Source organism: Bemisia tabaci, chromosome 8 (genome assembly GCF_918797505.1).
Source record: "Bemisia tabaci chromosome 8, PGI_BMITA_v3".
Lineage (NCBI taxonomy): Eukaryota > Metazoa > Arthropoda > Insecta > Hemiptera > Aleyrodidae > Bemisia > Bemisia tabaci.
Genome location: NC_092800.1, coordinates 711,681 through 728,792, shown reverse-complemented (window position 1 = coordinate 728,792; position 17,112 = coordinate 711,681). Strand labels below are relative to the sequence as shown.

Here is a 17,112-nt window from a genome sequence, read left to right as displayed (position 1 = left end):
GCAGTTCTTTTTAGCAGGAGGGGTGTCAAATGATCGTTAGGATAATTTGTTGATTGAGTCTTTTTAGTTTATAACATATGTGATATCAATAATAATGTAGTTTAGTATTCAAAGTAGCACATTTGATATCACGTTGCTGTGAGGAAGACTTTAATCCCTCTAATGGCGTAAAAAATAGAGTAAGAGAAAGGAATTCGAAGTTTCTGCTCCCAAAAATCCAGTCAAATCATTTAGAGGTTGGATAATCTGAGTTTCTATTGACATTGTTGGAAACCTTTTGACTTCAAAAGGATCTTGTCCTTACTAAGGTGTCTTTTTTTTATTTGTCAAATAACTTTCTGGTTTTGTCAAATTTTTAACTCAAAGCGTTTCTCAGCCTTTTTTTTTTTGTTTATCATGCCAAGAGAACATTTTCTTGAAAATTTTATCGAAGAAAAAACTTATAAATCAAAACATTTTCTCTTGTCATCTAATTGGTCTCGAAAACCAAGTAGTCGTTTCATTCCTAATCATAAATACTCGTTTTTAACCATTTTAATTTACTTCTCTCTATCTTGTTTCTAATAATCATCAATGTCTCATATGATTCAAGCGTTGATGGGATAGTGTCAAGAAAGCTTGCTTAGTGATTTGTCGATGACAGTGCAGTGCTGTGCTGTTTCAAATTTATTTTTTTAATTATCTTTCCTACTATCTCTCGTGCACCTTGCTGTAAAACGCGCTCACCCGTACGTGTGGTTATAAATATTTAAATTTTAAAAGAGTACAAGGATTAGTGTTAAATTTTATTTTTATGGGTAGGTGATTAGAGTATGAATCTGTGGGATCGTTCTTGTGAAAAATAAATTTCGATTACTGTAAAAATCTTGGAAGTTATACTGCAGATCTAACTTTCATTGAATATACATAGCTTTAAATAATTCCTATGGCAAATTATCAAAATTTCCTGAAAACTCGTAATCTCAAGAGCATTGTGATTTCTATCCATCTGTATGTCTTTTTTTTTTTTTTAAAAAAGAAAAAAATTTCTTATCCTAGCCAGAGGGAGAGAGTATTGTGCAACCACCAATTTTTTCTTGGCGAAGTCTTTGAGGCAGCTATAGTGAATTTTTATTCAAAAATTTTTGTTCCAACTTTGACCACCGAAAAGATGGTCTTCAAAAAATGTCTAAATCTATAGATTTTTAACTTAAAAACCATCCAATTCTCACGATCAATCACTTTTGGGTTGAACACCTTATTTCAATGACATATTTATTTAAATATGACCGTGAAAAAGACCTATCTTAGCTCAGTATTTGAGCGTACCATTTGTTGCATAAAAGGCTGTGTGTTGGACTAACCATAAACTTAATTGATAACTTCATCTTATTTGTCAAGGCAATAACCCGACATTTAAATTTGATTTGATCTATTCCAATCTGTACAGTTATGCTCCTGTTTCAATTTTAAAATTCTGACTCTATGATCATGATCAACCTGTCAGTCTGGGAATTGGGAATTATATTGTTTTATTCAAACATTTGTATGAAAAAGCCAAGAACCCTAACTACATCTTACCAATGGAAGATATTGATGAAATTCAAGTCGGCAATTGCATTGCTCCCAATGTAATTTACAGTTTTTGAAACTTTTTATCTTGTGCCTGGTGTTATTCATCATAACCAATTTTTTTACGCTCTAAAAACTCCTCTTGAGAATACTAAAAATTAGAGTGAATTAACTCAAATTTTCCAAAAATGTTGGTTATGTTCCTTTTGTTCTTATCCATATTTTTATGATAGCTTCGATGGCACCATAATTGACAATGGTTAGGAAAAAGAACCAATTGACACAGACTTTGAACTGCGAAAAATAGGCCAAAGTTTCATTTCGTCATGAGGCCAATGGAAAAAACAAGCGTCAAGTCAAATTTTTGTATTCTCTGTATCATGTCGGACTTTTCATGGTCCGCAGGAGAATTTACGCCTCTCCACAAGTGCAGCATTATGGCCGAGTCAGTTTTTTCAAAGTTTACTTGGTTACCTTTGGCTGGACACTGCCCAAATGCTTTGCATTTTTCACTGTAAGAGAGTGAGCTCCATAACAAACTTCTTGCTGACTATTTTAAGAATCAAATGAATGGTGCACTAATTTTTTTTTCGAAGTTCAAACATTGTTGATACTATAGATTTCGAAAGGAAAACATGAATTTATCATTCTCTTGGTTTATTTGATAGTTATTTGACACAAATATAAAAATAATCATTTCCTCCTTAATTGTAGAGATAAAAAGAAGGTGCTTGCATTCCTGACATCTTAGAAAGAGGTTGATGACATACATATAAGTAGGTACAGACATTTTTGTCATCCATTTCCCCAAAAATGCTCTGGCCTATGGAAAAACTTGTACTCACAGAATTGTTTAGAATTATAGTTATTGACGGATTACACTTAAAAGCGGTCGATGTGGTCCATTTTCCATGCTACAAATTTTGGATTTAGCAGATATATTGATGTCATATGGGACTCACCCCCGTCATGATGTGAGCAATTCAGAAATTATAACCACCCCCTTCCTACTTTTCAGCAGGTTTTTATAAATCTTGTTCATTTTCATCAAGAAAAATGAACTGATGCCATAAAACAATTTCTAAGTCTGAAAATTTTTCAGGGCCTCATGATGCGTTTGAATTAAAATTTCAAAGCTCAAATTTCAGAGGCGGTCTCTTACAATACATCAAATCATATTGTAGCCGTGAATTAATTTGAAAGCGATCATGTATGTAGTTTAGTACCTATTGCAATATTTTCTAAGATGTTAGTTGACCTATTTTTGTTGAATTCAATTCGCAGTAAGACAAAAAAACTTCTGCGAAAAATCAGTTAGAGCACTATAAAATCAGAGTCACTTTTAGTGCCGGTGCTCGAAGCTAAAAAGATACTCCCGTATGATGGATCTACATTGAAAAATTTTCTTCTAATCTGTATTTCATATACCTCTTCATGAGGTATTACAATTTTTTCTTTATTGTGATTGTAAACTGTTGCTTGGAAAAAGTTTTGCCTGGGATATGTGGTTTTCTTGCTTGTAACAGCATGAGATATCTCTCAATGAAGGTCTCTGTGGCTGGGATATCTTGTGATCTTATTTTTAGTTTCTCCCCTCGATGACTGTGTTATGTACTGCATTACGAGATAAATCAGTTTTAATCTTATTCCTTGTCAGTTTAATTTTAAGTGCGTAATTCCTTTTTATTTGCTATTTGAATTATTTTTTATTGATTGTCAGTGAGTTTTTGTTCGTCCTGCACGTTGTTATCTCATATGTCTTGTTTGTTATTTGCTGATGAGTATATAGTTTATTTTTTAAAAAAGAGCTCCATACTTTTATGTCTTTGTAAATAATTAAATAAATTATGGAAAAAATATTTTTTACGTCTTCTTTTGCAGAATGAGATTATCCCTGAAAGGAATCCTAACATTGGTAAACTTGGAATGAGGGGCTTGGAGGACAAGGCGCACAAGTGTACTTTCTGCTATTTAAAGAAATACGTGTTCGGAGTTTAGAAATTACATGGATTCTTATGGCAGAGAGAAAGTTTAAAGGAATTTGGGAGCAAATTTTTCACAGAAAATGCATTAGGACTAGTTTTACTTGAAATTATTAATGTCTCAATTTTCAAGTGACAAAAACTGCACTTACACGCCTTGTCCTCCAAGCTCCTCAAGTGAGGGTATTGGCAAGTATACATTATTGTGTGGTATGAAAAAATATATTTACAATATTAAAATTACATAAGTATGGAAAATAATAGGGGATCTCATAATAAAGGTATGTCAAAATTGAAATGAACCGGAAGATACAGCATGAAGAGGACAAAATGTAATACTTTTGGAATTGGGCACCAAATTAAGTGGTATTTTGAAAATCTCCTTTCAAGATTTTTGGCAATACAAATGGTGGCTTCAGTTTGAGCTCTTGATCATCATCGCAGCAGTTGAGGAATATGTTGCGGTTTTAAAATTTCTTTTTTTGAAGGAGCGGCGAAACAGTTAGTCGAGTCCTTCTTTCTTCTCCTTGACTGCATCCTGAGAAGAAAACAAAAAATTAGAGCAAAATTAGAGAACAAAATAGAAAGAGCAAAATTAGAACCTGAAGGAACGATGTGTGATTCATAAGGAAAAGGGAACCAGTTTAACCTAAAAAACATGATTCATGACCAAAAAATACGTAGGGTTGCAGGATTGCCACAGTTTGGAAAGTCAGGGAATTTTTGACACCCCTACAAATCATTAAAACATCACTGATCTTCCAACTGTTCAGTCTACTGGTCATTTTAAGGCTCGTCATCTTTCAACCCGCAACTGAATGTTTTTATCCATCAGTTTTGCAACTGTCAAAAAAGGAAATATTGTCAAAAGATTAGCGGAAAATAGGTATTTTAGGAGAGGAATAATGAACTGGGAAATTTTGTTCAATTAAGGTCAGGGAATTGGAAAATTTCGGAGTCAAGGAAAGTCCAGGAATTTGAAGATGAAGAAATTATGGCAACCCTGGATTGGAAGATCTTGCCAACAGTTCTTGAATTTATTTACTCCGATGGTACTCAACAATTTAATTGCAACTTAATGTTTTTCAAAGATTTTCAAGCCTTATTAATTTTTCACAGAAATATTTTTTGAAAATCCTATCAGCAGACACGCTACAAATTATCTTTTAAAGGTCACAACTTGGTGAATTTTTGACCAATTGAGCTGAAAAGGTCTTGTTTGGATGGCATGTACACTGTTCAGAACTCAGACGAAACAGGGCATTGAAATCCTTGATCATTCTCTCTATACTGCTGTCATTTGACTACTTTTGGGATTCTAAAGTAGTATATAAGTGGATGGACATAATTTTTCCAAGGCCTTGTCTACATGAAAGTAGTTAGCCCGAATTCCGGCACACTTGTTCCTGGAACTTAATATAACTCATTGTCAGCTATAACTTATTCTGCAATATCCCTGTTTTCTGCAATATCCCTGTTTGTTGAATAGTTTACCATATAGTTCCTCAAACTGCGCTCGTGTGGACAAGACCCAAAGGTGACAAATGGCTGCTTATATTTTATTTTCATAAAAATTATTCTTGCCTTACTTATTAGAATTTTGTTGGAAAACGAATGAGGCCACTGAATTGCACTCAATTGTACAACATTCGATTAAATCATCTATAAAATTTAGATCTGCAAACCTTGAATCTTTCTTCAAAAAGTGAAAGTTCTGCGATCAAATCCGTGATAGCATTCACAAGAGCTTCTTCGGGCCTGTAGTCAGCTGAGCTGGTTTGGATTCGAAGGACGAATTTGTGCTCCAGGGGATGAGGAACTTTGTAACCAGCAAACAGGACTTGAGGGTCTTTGAGAAGTTGACTAGAAAAAAAGAGCAAAATTATGACTGAAGGAATACAGACTCAAAGGGCACAAAATGAACAAAGAGTTGTAAACAAAAAGTGTGAACAAAATCAAAGCATGATATGAAGAGGGAAAATCTAATTGGAGGAAAAAATTTGCATCTTTTTGGACGACTGAACAGTTTTGATATTCTACGTATGTTGTACCTTTAGGTTCACAAATCATTAAATATGAGGGCAATATTTGAGTTGAAAGATTTGTTTATTTAACTAATAATGGCGGGTTCAAAAGCCTCATTAATCGAAAAGGCCTCAAGGTGAGAGAGAAAAAACTTAAGCATCTTTTCAAAGCTTCATGGTTTGAGCTTCCGACTATTCAGGTAAAGAGGAGAGATTTTTGATTGACATTTAAAATATGAATTTTAACAATCATAGTAATCCGATAAAAAGATGGATGAAGGAGACTTACTCTCTGATCATGTTGCCAAGAGTGTGATCTTCTTTATTGATGGTGAATATTGCCGCGTTCTGTACCTTAGACTCTACTTCTTTAATAACCCTGTGAAAGAAAAAGAAATGATGCTAATTTATTAATAGTATTCCATTGGAGAGAACTTGTACTAAGAGGTTGAGGTGATCCACAAGAACTGAGACGGTTAATCGATCAATAGCTACTTACATTTATACAAGCGTTTCAATGATCAAACAAAACATCTGGTATTTCAAGATCCGCATTCAGAGATGCACCTTGAAAACCTTTGTATTAACCTTGTCAGAACATGCATACTCATCTTGATACAAGTTGGAAAAGATCTCGATCAAGAGGCATATTGTATCTTCAAATTTGAATTAAAAATAAAATGAAAAATCGAAGACCTGATTTGAATGCGAAAAAATACTTCTTCCCAGCAGTACATGACTACATGCCTACGCCTTGATAAGACTACATTTGGCGGTAAGGAAATCCAAATTCTGGCTCATTTCAGGAACAGTAAATGTCCCAATTATTTTCCTATGCTGATAAGTGCTTATATGGATGAGTCAGAAGTAGTACACAGATCCTAATTGGAAAATGTGGTCCTATTTCCTCCTTCAAGATTCAAGGTTTTTCCTTGAATGCAGACTTTAAGGATCTAAATTTCAAAAGCATTGAAAACGTAATGACAGGGACAGGAGTTTTTAGGAGCTATCTTTAATTTCAGCAAAACGCACATATTCATATTCCGCAACTCCCATCGAGAGGTGCGCATTGAAAGTAGTGCGCTTGTATGAGCATACCTATTTACTCGTGTCAGTTAAAACAAGACAAATAAAATAAATTCTGAGGGCATCACTGACAGATTTTTCTCAGAGAGAGGGGAAGGTCCTGGGAATGCCACAGAGGAAGGGCGTACGGAGGCATGTTTCGCTGTTCCGTTGGGCTTGCCAACCCCTCATTAAGTGCTGAGTAAGAATTAGAGAAAGCAAAGCATCTGAATATAGGTACTACTGCTATAATAAGATAAATAAAAACTTAAATAAAATTTCAACACTGAAGAAAAGTGAGAATGATTAGTGCAGACAAGAGAGGGTGATCAAAACATACTGCTCGGCCACCACAAACAAAGTAACCCAAAGGATAAAACTAGTTGTTCTTACTTTTTTTCTCCTTCAAAGAGAAGAAATGATTCGAAGGTTGGAGGGGCATTCATTTTCAAAGATCACGAGATAAAATGACGAAATGGGTAAAACACCGGATTTATCAGAAGCCAAATGTTTTGATACGGCAGATACGGAACGGAGCACAAAATGTGAGGTTATCCACAACTTTCCGGTGTTTACAAATCTACATTCAAAATTCCTTTAAAAGCAAAAATCTTTGTTAAATCTATAGTAGTGTTGGCAACGTCAAGGGATTTTTTTTAAAGTTTCCACAGTTCGACAATATTTAATATTTCTTTCTTCAGTTTATTCTCAAATATTCTAAATAATTTTTCCAGTTTAAGGCCGAAAAATCACGAAAGATACATGGAGGCTATTTCGACATCACGGGATTTTTCGGCCGAAATTAGGTCATAGGGAAACAAATCTTTGGAAAGGGGGTTTAGCATTTTTTCGCTGATAACACTGTGCGTTACAGTTATCAATTTCTGTGGGAAGTGAAGTGATCTCGTCTCAGTTTTTTCGGAATTTATCGAAAGTTCAATGTGACAGCTGCAAGTTTCAAGATTAAAATTCTTTCTATGATGACTGCTTCCTTGCCTTCTGTCGCAGTTCATCTTATCCAAGCATTCTGTAAGTTCAACTTTTTTCCTCTTTTCTAAAGCATCTTACTTTTTAGGTTATCATAGTTTCTTTCTCACCCACTATGTACTACTTTCTCATTACTAGGGGTTTCACTTTATTAGATCAATGATCACATCTTGAAAACTGTCAGTTTTTTCTCTACAAACTTTTGATCGATTCATACATCTTTTTCAGTGCTCCAATCTGTTTTTTTCCTCAGTCGATTACGGCGGTCCCATTAGAAGTTTCATGTGCAAGTTCTCGCAAGTTTCTCTTTGTTTATCTGCCCACATGAAATCAAAGAGCTCCTTCAAACTTTTCAGTAATGATATTCGCAGTGTGATGTTTTTGTGTTACTGTTGATTTTCTTCAACAACAGAATTTCTTCATTGGAGAATGACATTTCGCCCATTGATCCTAGCTGTTTTCTTGATATCAACACTCATACGGGTAAGATGCAAGGCACAAAATTTGTGTGTAAAATACTTGAACATCGTCCCTTTTTCATCCGACATTGTAATTTACCTTAAAGTCACCACTCTAAATAGTAGCTGCATGTTGCCATTGCCTCCTGTAGGTATGTCAGGCCATGTGGAATTGGGCTAACAGTGAGAAAGGGTCAAAATCTTACCTTTCTCCGGTGCAGGTGAATATCCATGTTAAAATGCCCGTGTGCCCAACAGGGTGATTCAGAAAGTAATTTTTGGTTTCTAGTACCTAGAAATTCTTGAAGATCGGTGAGAAGAAAAAAATTGAGAATAATTCCAGGTTGTTTCGTTGAATTTTGGAGGGTGCGCACCTCCGAGACACGAATTGTGATTCCTCTTATTTTCACTTCGTGAAATTTTAACACACTCAGTGTGTTAAGACTATTGTTTCCGAGAAGAAAATCTGAAAGGCAGAATACAGTAGTAGAGTTGCGCAAAATTTGGGACCAATTGGAATATTTGTAAGGGATGCATAGCTCCCTTACCTGCTGAGAAACGCCGTTTTTGCGCTTTGTCCTAATGATTCAAGTACATTTTGAGCTATATAAGTATTTTTTGTCTAACTTTTAACTTTGAAATTTTAATTTCATTGAGAAGAGCCAAGATATTCTTCATTAATGTTTAAAAGCCTCGTGGTCTCATGAGAATGTTCTTCTACTCATCCTAATCTAATTTTTTCTTCTTTTTTTTTCCAGTATATCAAAACTAAGCCTTCAAAATGGAGAATTTAGCGTCCCTGTACACCAATGTAAGTCTATGCAAACAATTTTTAAGACTATCCAATTTCTAATTTTTTTGTATCTTATTCAGTGTATCTTTTCCTATAATCCTCCATGAAAGAGATTTTTATGAGCTTTGTGGAATGATGAAAACTTATTTGTTTGTGTTCCTTAAGATTTCTTGATATACCCTGGGAAAATCTCTAAAACCCATTTCTTCTTCCTCTCTTTTTGAATTCTTTCCCCTCCCTTGCCCCCTCTTGCCGAGTCTATATTTTTTTCTTCCCAAATTATCAACATTGAAACTTCTCAAATAATTTTAATTCAACCCTCTATGGCATAAATTAATTTTGGATCTCACATTCTGACGGACACTAATCTATTTTGTAGCTTGCATGAAAAACATGGTGCACCAGATTTTTTTTCAAAATTTTAATATTCGGGAATCAAGTATTCAAAAAAAGGAAAACCTATGAAAATTTGCAAAATTATGACACAGAGAAAAGATTCCATTTAAAAAACCCCTAAAATACATTGTTACGAATTCGTAATGCTACGCCATGGAGGGTTAAGCAAATAACTAAAAGGGGCATACATAAACATGGGGAGGGGACTCAAGTTATCTTGACTATCCCTAAGGTTTTTAAGTAAATATCTAATTGGAAAATCATTTTTTCCTCGGACGTTAAAAAATCAGGAAAAATTAAATTTCCTCAACTATAAATTACACTGTGCATACACACCAAGCAAAGCAAAAGTAAACATTAAGTACACAAATGTGGCCTGAACTGTAAGTAACACGATGCAGGGGTGCAGAAAATTCCCAACCATGCGACCGGCTGTTTGCGTGAAATGGGGGAACCCATGTGAGGACGAAAAAATTGGGGGAACCTTAGGAAGTTTTTTTTCTTTCTTTCTTTTTGTTCTCTTTTTTTTAGGGTTTAAGGGGAACTTGACTGCTGAGTGCACTACTTTAAGGGAAACTATCTGTGAAGCGCGCTGTTTTGGGGGGAACCAAACTGTTGACCACGCTGTTTTGAGGGAACCCAACTGTCGACCGCGTTACTTTAAGTGTCAGGCAAAATTCTGCGAAAACTTAAAATGGGGGAACCTAAATTTATTTTGGGGGAACCCTTGAAAGTTTCTACACCCATGACAGGATAGTAGAATAGTCCTGGATCCACACTGTTCTGCAGGGAAAACAAGGCCATAAAATTCCAAAAATTTCAATGAAGTAATCCATTGAGTCCATTTTTTTAATCTATTGAAATTTTTAGAATTTTCTGGCTTTGATTCCCCTGCAGAATAATAAGGACCCAGTACTATTCAACCATCCTATTACTATGTAAGCGCATGTACAAAACATTTATTTATGTAGTGTTATTTTTATTCAAACGATGTTGGAAATCACAGTGATTCATCACCATAGTTTGCACACTTTTTATCGCGTTCGTCCCCTCCCCTATTTCTTTTTCCTTATCTTTGACCATAGACAGATACAGGTACTTGGAACTAAGGGAGTCCCGGGGGGGGGGGGGGGGGGGCTCCCCCAGAACATTTTCAAAATTGTATATCATCCAATGTGTAGAGTGAGTCAATCTCGTCATGAGTAATCACCAAATGTAAAGCGTCCCTCCTTTTCTTTCCTCCGTCCCTTCCTTCCTTCTTTCTTCTCTTTTTTCTCCTATCCTTTTTCGGGTGAACGGAGGGGGGGGGGGGGGGGGGGGCGCACGCCTCGTACGTCTCCCTTGGATCCACCGTGTCTTTGAAAGAAAGCGAACGGTCTATCCTGAGCCTCTGTGATTATTCTCTACGAGGAGTGGTTTTGGAGTAATCTCACTTTCTTACGTCTCCCGTCTACCTTACGCAGAAGAGGAAGAAGTCGAAAAATCGACAAGGAGAGCCTTATGTAACTTTTTCGCGGCCCCTCAAGTTCCTTTCCAGGGTTGCCACAGTCAGGGAAAACCTGGAAATGTCAGAGAAGATTACAAAAAAGTCAGGGGAAAATTGTAAATTTACTTTTATTAGCTTTTCAGAATGGATTTGACATTTAGAATAACAATTTTGGCCTGGAAATTATTTCAAATTTTGTCTTTTTTGCCATATTGCATGTTTCATTGGTCAGGGAATTTTACTCAACTGTGTCAGGGAATTTCATTTTCTAAATTTTGTGGCAACCCTGCCTTTCCTCATTTATAAAATTTAAATTCGTTACAATAAAATTATAATGCTCATATTTCTCGCTCACACATTTTTATCCTTTACCTTCTGCTTCTTTCTTGTATTTATTTACCGATGTATATACGAGCCAATTGAGCATTTTACAAGTTGGTTTCGGGGGATAAGAGAGAAGGATCCGTTGGCAGTCTGCGCGAATGTTGCTGGTAGCTGTGGCCCATCGCCCAGAATTACGTCACTCGCCCGCGATTCGTTATGTAAACGGGTGACGCTGCATGCACCAACACCCGACCAGATCTCCAGCCTCGTGAATTAATTTACTTATTTTATTTTATTGCTATTGCTATTAGTATTCCACCGGTCTCCTCCTGAGGAGTACGCTTTGTGTCGCGTTGCTTCGTAGGTCTCTCGCTAGTGACGTCTTTTTGAAGCGCGGAGACAATACCTGCGCGAAACAGGTGCACAAATAGAATAGCCCTTCCGGATTTTCAACTTTTTTTTTCTTCTTTTTTCTTTTTTTTACCTTGTCACTCCCCTAGTTTTCTCTTGGCGCGTAAGGGTTTCGATTTTTACAAAACTAAATGGGAAGCGTTAAAATCGTTTTTTTTTTTTTTTTTTTTTTTTTTTTTTTGGTGGATTTATACGATGAAAAATCTCCAATACGACGTCATTGCCATGGCAACGCTCTCAAAAGGAGGGAAATTGACAAGGGTCATTTTCGGACACACCTTCAATTTTTCAACTCTTAACACAACTTTTACTCATTGAAGGTTCATGTTTTACGGAATTCATCTTATAGTCTTTTCGGGTCGGATACTGCCCTACAAATGGGTCTAAAAGCCGGAAAATTTGGGTAAAAACCATAAATAAAACATGGCTAAACCATGTCATAAATCCCAAATATATTCGCCCGCAGGAAAGGCACTCGATCGCCGAAAAACGAAAAACTGACATTTTTAACAGTACTGTCTGCCTCTGCATAGCTGCGAAGAGATTTTTCGAGCATTTTATTATAAAAAACGGGACAGATGAATACAGGAAGAAAAATTATCGTCTTCTAATTTACAAACGGAAAAAAATTGAGCTGTCATAGCACGTCCAGCGCCAACACTCGAACAAGCGCGATGCTTATTAATGATAACGCCTTAATGCAACGATGCAACTATTCGTGCTCTAAGGATGTCCGTGTTGCATAGCTAAAAATTGAAGGCGCTCCGGTTTTTGTTTCCTCGTAGCGGTTCGCACGGTAGCGGCGCTGCAACGCGTTCACGTAAGTTCCCCTCGGCAAGACGGTCTCACAAAGACAATGAGATGTGAAGGCGAGAGACATGGGGCTCCAATCATAGTTGTTTTTTAATGTTTAAACAGTTTCTGTCCTTAAGAGGTCACGTACCGTTTACATCGTAATTAAGTCCTTAACATGTCATTGTAAAATGGACAATTTCAATAAACTGCGAGAAAAATGCAGCACTGAAACTTCGGAAATTATCCTCCCAAACAATAGAAAGAATTGGCCTCTGCAAAAAAATACGTACGGAAGGAAAACTTTCATGATTTTGACAAACTTTAAGGTGGGTGCAAACCCTCCTTCAAAATTTCATAACCTACATTTTTTCTTTTGTATTTTTAGTTTTTTGTAGAGGGAAATCATCGTAAGCCCTTTTTCGAAGGGTCTCCTTTTGAAGTTATTCTATTAAATTTTTTTCGAGATTCGTTAAGATCATCCTTTTACAACCCTGCGGGCTGATTCTTGAAATTGTTAGACAAAGCGATAGCGGAAGAAGACATACGGAGTATAGAGCGATCCTATTGGGTAAAACGAATGGTTCCTATATACTGAGGGGGAAAATGATAGGCTTTATAACGAGTTCCTCGTGGGTTACCATTAGTTGGTCTGAGGTCTGTCATTAACCTCATTGGTCCATTGCAACCACTCGCTTCTACCAATAGGATCCTTCAACATCCCCTTTGTCTTCTTCGTTTGTCGCTTTGTCCATAGATTTCAAGAATCAACCCGCTGTGTTTAGGATCTCCTTAAATTCCCCTTAGCCCCAGTATAAATAATGATGGAGCCTCCTCAGGAAAGGTGCTGTTACAGAAGAAACGATTATAAATATGACCCGATTATTGCAGCAGTCCGATTATTGAATCTTTCGATACAACAAGACGAGACATAGCCCTATCTGAAGCATGCATTAAATCGCATTCCGATGTATAACATCGTACTGTTTTAAACTTCTAATAATCAGTCAGTAGAATGTCTACTCGATATGGGAATTATTCGACTAGAGTACACGGAAAAAATTAAATTGCTGATTTAACAATTCAATTTCTAAAAAAAAGTGACTGCAACGTTTCAACGTAGATTTTACAAGAAAAAAATGCTACTTTAACCACTATTGTAAGCTAATTTAAGCACGGGGGTGGTTAAAGTAGCATTGTTTTGTTGTGAAATCTACATTGAAACATTGCATTCACCTTTTTTAGCAATCGAATTGTTAAATCAGCAATTTAAGTTTTTCCGTATAGTATCTTTTGCGCCTTAAGAGTAGGCAAACCGCGGGGCTTGTATGTATGCAGTGCGGATTCTCGGCAGTAAAAGGAGTCGAACGATCGGACGTGAGACGTGATTTCGACCGTGAAAATTCTCAATGCCATCATTTTCGGCAGTTTTATGGCTTTATCTTGCCCTCATCGACTTTAAAATTACGTCGCCACTTTCTTCAAGCCACGCGCAGCTCCAATTTTTCGTCGACTTAGAATCCTGTTGTTCGGAGGAAAAACGCCGCATGAGCCTTCAGGCGTTGCCATTTCCTTTGATAAAACACGATTTTATTGGAAAAATTTTGAATAATTTTCATCCGATTTTTCAGCTCATTTTATTCGCAGTTTAATGTTAAATATCTGAAATTATCAAGGAATAATCAAGTATAACTTTCCTCAAGAATACGCTTATCATCCGGGGAAATTTGGCGTTTCTCCTGTGTCCATACGGCGTTTTTCCCTAGCACGGCAGAATTAGTGAGAGGGCTCCTTCTGACCGTTGTGCTGAGCAAGAACACAGTATGTGGAGAATCTACTCGTCGAAAAAATGGACGGAATTCTAGGATCCCAAGTGAGTTAAGATTTTGGAGGGAAAAATGTTCTTGCCCCCGGGGGCGCAGGAAATGCCTCATCCCGCGATCCGAACGTGGGGAAAATCTAGGATCGGGAGGCAGTCTTAAAAATAATTTTTTTTTCTTCCTTACTTTGCTGATGTTGTTTTTTCTTCTCTTATTGTAATTTTAATACTACATAAAAGTCGGCCAATTCGCAATTTTTATCGTGGAATATGGCATTTCACCATAAAATTAAACCTGTGGCCACGAGGTGAATCGCCGGGAATCGGAAATATATCTGTAAGGTGAAAACGCCATATCACGCTAAACGATCGGTTTTTCGGAACTTTCTGCACACCTGCCTCGGCTTGTCCCCCTATGGCCTGATTATTGGCATCGATGGACAAAGCAATAGACAAATAAGCCAAGAAGAAATTTGAGCGACCCTATTGTCGGGAGCCGTTGCCAGAATGGACAAAGGGGGTATAAGTAGTCGGCGGTAACCCTGTGCTGCCCTTCTAAGGAAAAACGCCGCATGAACATTCGAGAGTTGCCAAATTTCCTCGAATAAAACATGTGTACTCGAGGAAAGTTATGCGTATTTTTCTTTGAAATTTTCAGGTATTTTAGATGAAGTTGCGTACAAAATTGTCCGGAAAATTTGAAGAAAAACATTCACAATGTTTCCAATTAATCCGTTTTATATTGAAGGAAATATGACAACGTCTGAGGGTTCGTACGGCGTTCTTCCTCAGCACGGCAGTATGGCACCCCCTAGAGTTAATTCATAGTTTCCCCCTTAGTCTATATCAACCACCCGAATGAAGCGACAGGGTAGCTTCATTTTCTCTTTGTCTATAGCATTGTCTATCAATTTCAATGTCAGCTCGCTGAGCGGTAGTGGGTAGTCGCACGTAACTTGTGAGGTAAATAAAGTCGAAGCCTTGTTTAAATACCTCACTCAAACCTCGAGTCTATATTTCTATCAGAATTTAGTCCTAAAATGCTGATGTTTATTTAGATGGGTATTTTAACAGTCGCATCACCTCCAATCGATGCAAGCTCGGAGCCCGGCCTTGTACTGCGGGCACGTATAACCGCCAAGCCGAAGGCGTTATTTTGACAGCTTCAATCGAGACTCGTGCTTGAGCATCGATACCAATTACAGTGTCATCAAATCTATTATTAAATCAGGGATTTTAATATAGCTCTCCCGTTGCACCGAATACAGCAGTATCTCTAAGAATGGAGTTTCCGTCGGGAATGCTCCTATCTTGCGGGCTAATGTGGACTTAAGACGATATGATGTCAATTTTTGCGTGCTGTCTGCTCTTGCAAATCAGACGACTTTCGCTGTTTCAGTGAAATCCTCCAATGCATTTGTATCAAGATTTGAATTTGAATATTTGAATATAATTTATTTCCGTTTTAGTACAGAGGTATACAAAGCTTATAAACAAATAGGTAAACCCCCCCCCCCCCCCAAATGAACATACTAATGACACTTGGCCATTGTGCCTCTTCGTTTGATTTTATTTCATTCCCCATTCCCCCCCCCTTTTTTTGTCCCTTTTTTCCTTTCTTTTTATTTTTTCTACCCACTTCCCCCTCGCTCATCTCTTCCCTACTGTTCATTTTGTAATAATTGTTCGTTAATTATATGGGCTTTCAAGTGGCAGGCTATTTTTGAGAATGGCGCCGCGCCGCAGCCGCACCTACTCGTATAATTACTTCCCAAAAAGTTAGATTTTTAGATTAGTTAGATTAGATTAAATTAGTTAGATTTTGATGATAACTTGATAATGGGAAACCGATCGTTTCTGTTTTTTTTTTGTTTTCTTCGTATCGCAGCAGAAACATTTCCCAGACATGTTGGTTCGAAGTTGAATCGGCGAACGTTGAAATAGAACATATCCACCCTCTGCTGAGCCCTGCTGTGTGAGAATTCTCATAGTTTGCAGGATGAATCAGAAAATAGACAAGATAGATTTTAATGTCGCTGGATTTGGCTGACGCTCATCAACAGTATCTTTGTGTCAAATGAATTGTTTACGACCGATTTGCGCGTGATGGAGCTCTCGCATGTCGTGTAGCAGTTATCCACAATTCTAATAATTCTTTAAAAAACGCGCTTGAGATAAACCTTGTTTGCTTGTTGATTTCGGTTGCGAGTTCGAATAATGCGCCATTTACTTCTGAAACCAGAAAATGACGAAGTTAATTAGTAGAATTCGGTATACTGCACGCGCGTGTACTCCTGATGAACAGCTAGTAGGTAAGCCGCAGCTCGCGTTATTCATCATTATATATTCGAAATTTGTCGGCATTGCAGCGTAACAGAATTATCCTCATGCAACGATTTTAAACGTGTTTTTATCTTTTAAATGTTTAACAATTGAACGTATTTCTGTCAAACGGAACTATGTGCATTAAGACATGAGCCCTAAGACCCATAAGAATATATGCTTAACAGGGCTCACGTCACAATGCATTTAGTTCCGTTTGGCAGAAATATGTCCAATGGACCACTAGACAAGGTACGAATTTCAGCATTCTGATCCATGTTACTCAACCAAAATTTTACGTAAAACACGATGCGCTCAACGAAAATTACCGAAATCAGTACCTTACGAATTCTTCGTGCGTGAATTCAAACCATCAGCTCATGAAAACTCAATGCTCTTCGTCATTCACATCGCGCGCTGAACGTTATCATGACAGTCTCTGCGGTATAAAAATCTGACAACCTCAATCTTGACGCTTTGGCTCAGCTATAGTAAATTGCTAATAGTTTAGAACAATACATGGTGGGAAATGAACATTGCTTAATTGAGAAGCTTGCTGAAACCATTGTAGTACGCGATTTGACTCACGTAGAGCTTTGAGTTTCTTGTGAGCGGGCAGTTCAAATTCCTCGCAACCAATGTGAAATTAAAACGTTAATATCTTCGTTAGGGGTTGGTTTCAGTCATTTTCGTTGTGCGAAT

At 37.1% G+C, this 17,112-nt stretch overlaps 2 protein-coding genes across 2 annotated transcripts in view; one reads left to right on the top strand and one right to left on the bottom strand.

Moving 5' to 3' along the window:
• Positions 1-3,733: 3,733 nt before the first annotated feature.
• Positions 3,734-7,174, bottom strand: Polr2J (DNA-directed RNA polymerase II subunit RPB11). Its single transcript, XM_019054710.2, has 4 exons — positions 7,016-7,174; positions 5,847-5,936; positions 5,219-5,396; positions 3,734-4,071 (listed from the first exon to the last, which is right to left on the bottom strand). Exons 1-4 carry the CDS (start codon positions 7,066-7,068, stop codon positions 4,036-4,038), a joined length of 357 nt encoding a protein of 118 aa, XP_018910255.1. The 5' UTR covers positions 7,069-7,174; the 3' UTR covers positions 3,734-4,035.
• Positions 7,175-7,322: 148 nt separating this feature from the next.
• didum (dilute class unconventional myosin) overlaps positions 7,323-17,112 on the top strand; it is a 66,436-nt gene continuing 56,646 nt past the window's right edge. The window contains exons 1-2 of the mRNA XM_019054708.2: positions 7,323-7,651; positions 8,826-8,878. Coding sequence (XP_018910253.2) covers positions 8,849-8,878 — 30 coding nt within the window. The 5' untranslated portion in view covers positions 7,323-7,651; positions 8,826-8,848. The remainder of the gene's footprint in view (positions 7,652-8,825; positions 8,879-17,112) is intronic.

Bases quoted from the DNA above. Each gene is read 5' to 3' on its own strand.
- Polr2J (XM_019054710.2), bottom strand. From the start codon at position 7,068: ATGAATGCCCCTCCAACCTTCGAATCATTTCTTCTCTTTGAAGGAGAA. The intron at 5,397-5,846 runs GTAAGTCTCCTT...CTTTTTTTCTAG, and splicing joins CTTGGCAACATGATCAGAGA to TCAACTTCTCAAAGACCCTC. The intron at 4,072-5,218 runs GTTTGCAGATCT...TTTTCTTCTCAG, and splicing joins TTTTTGAAGAAAGATTCAAG to GATGCAGTCAAGGAGAAGAA.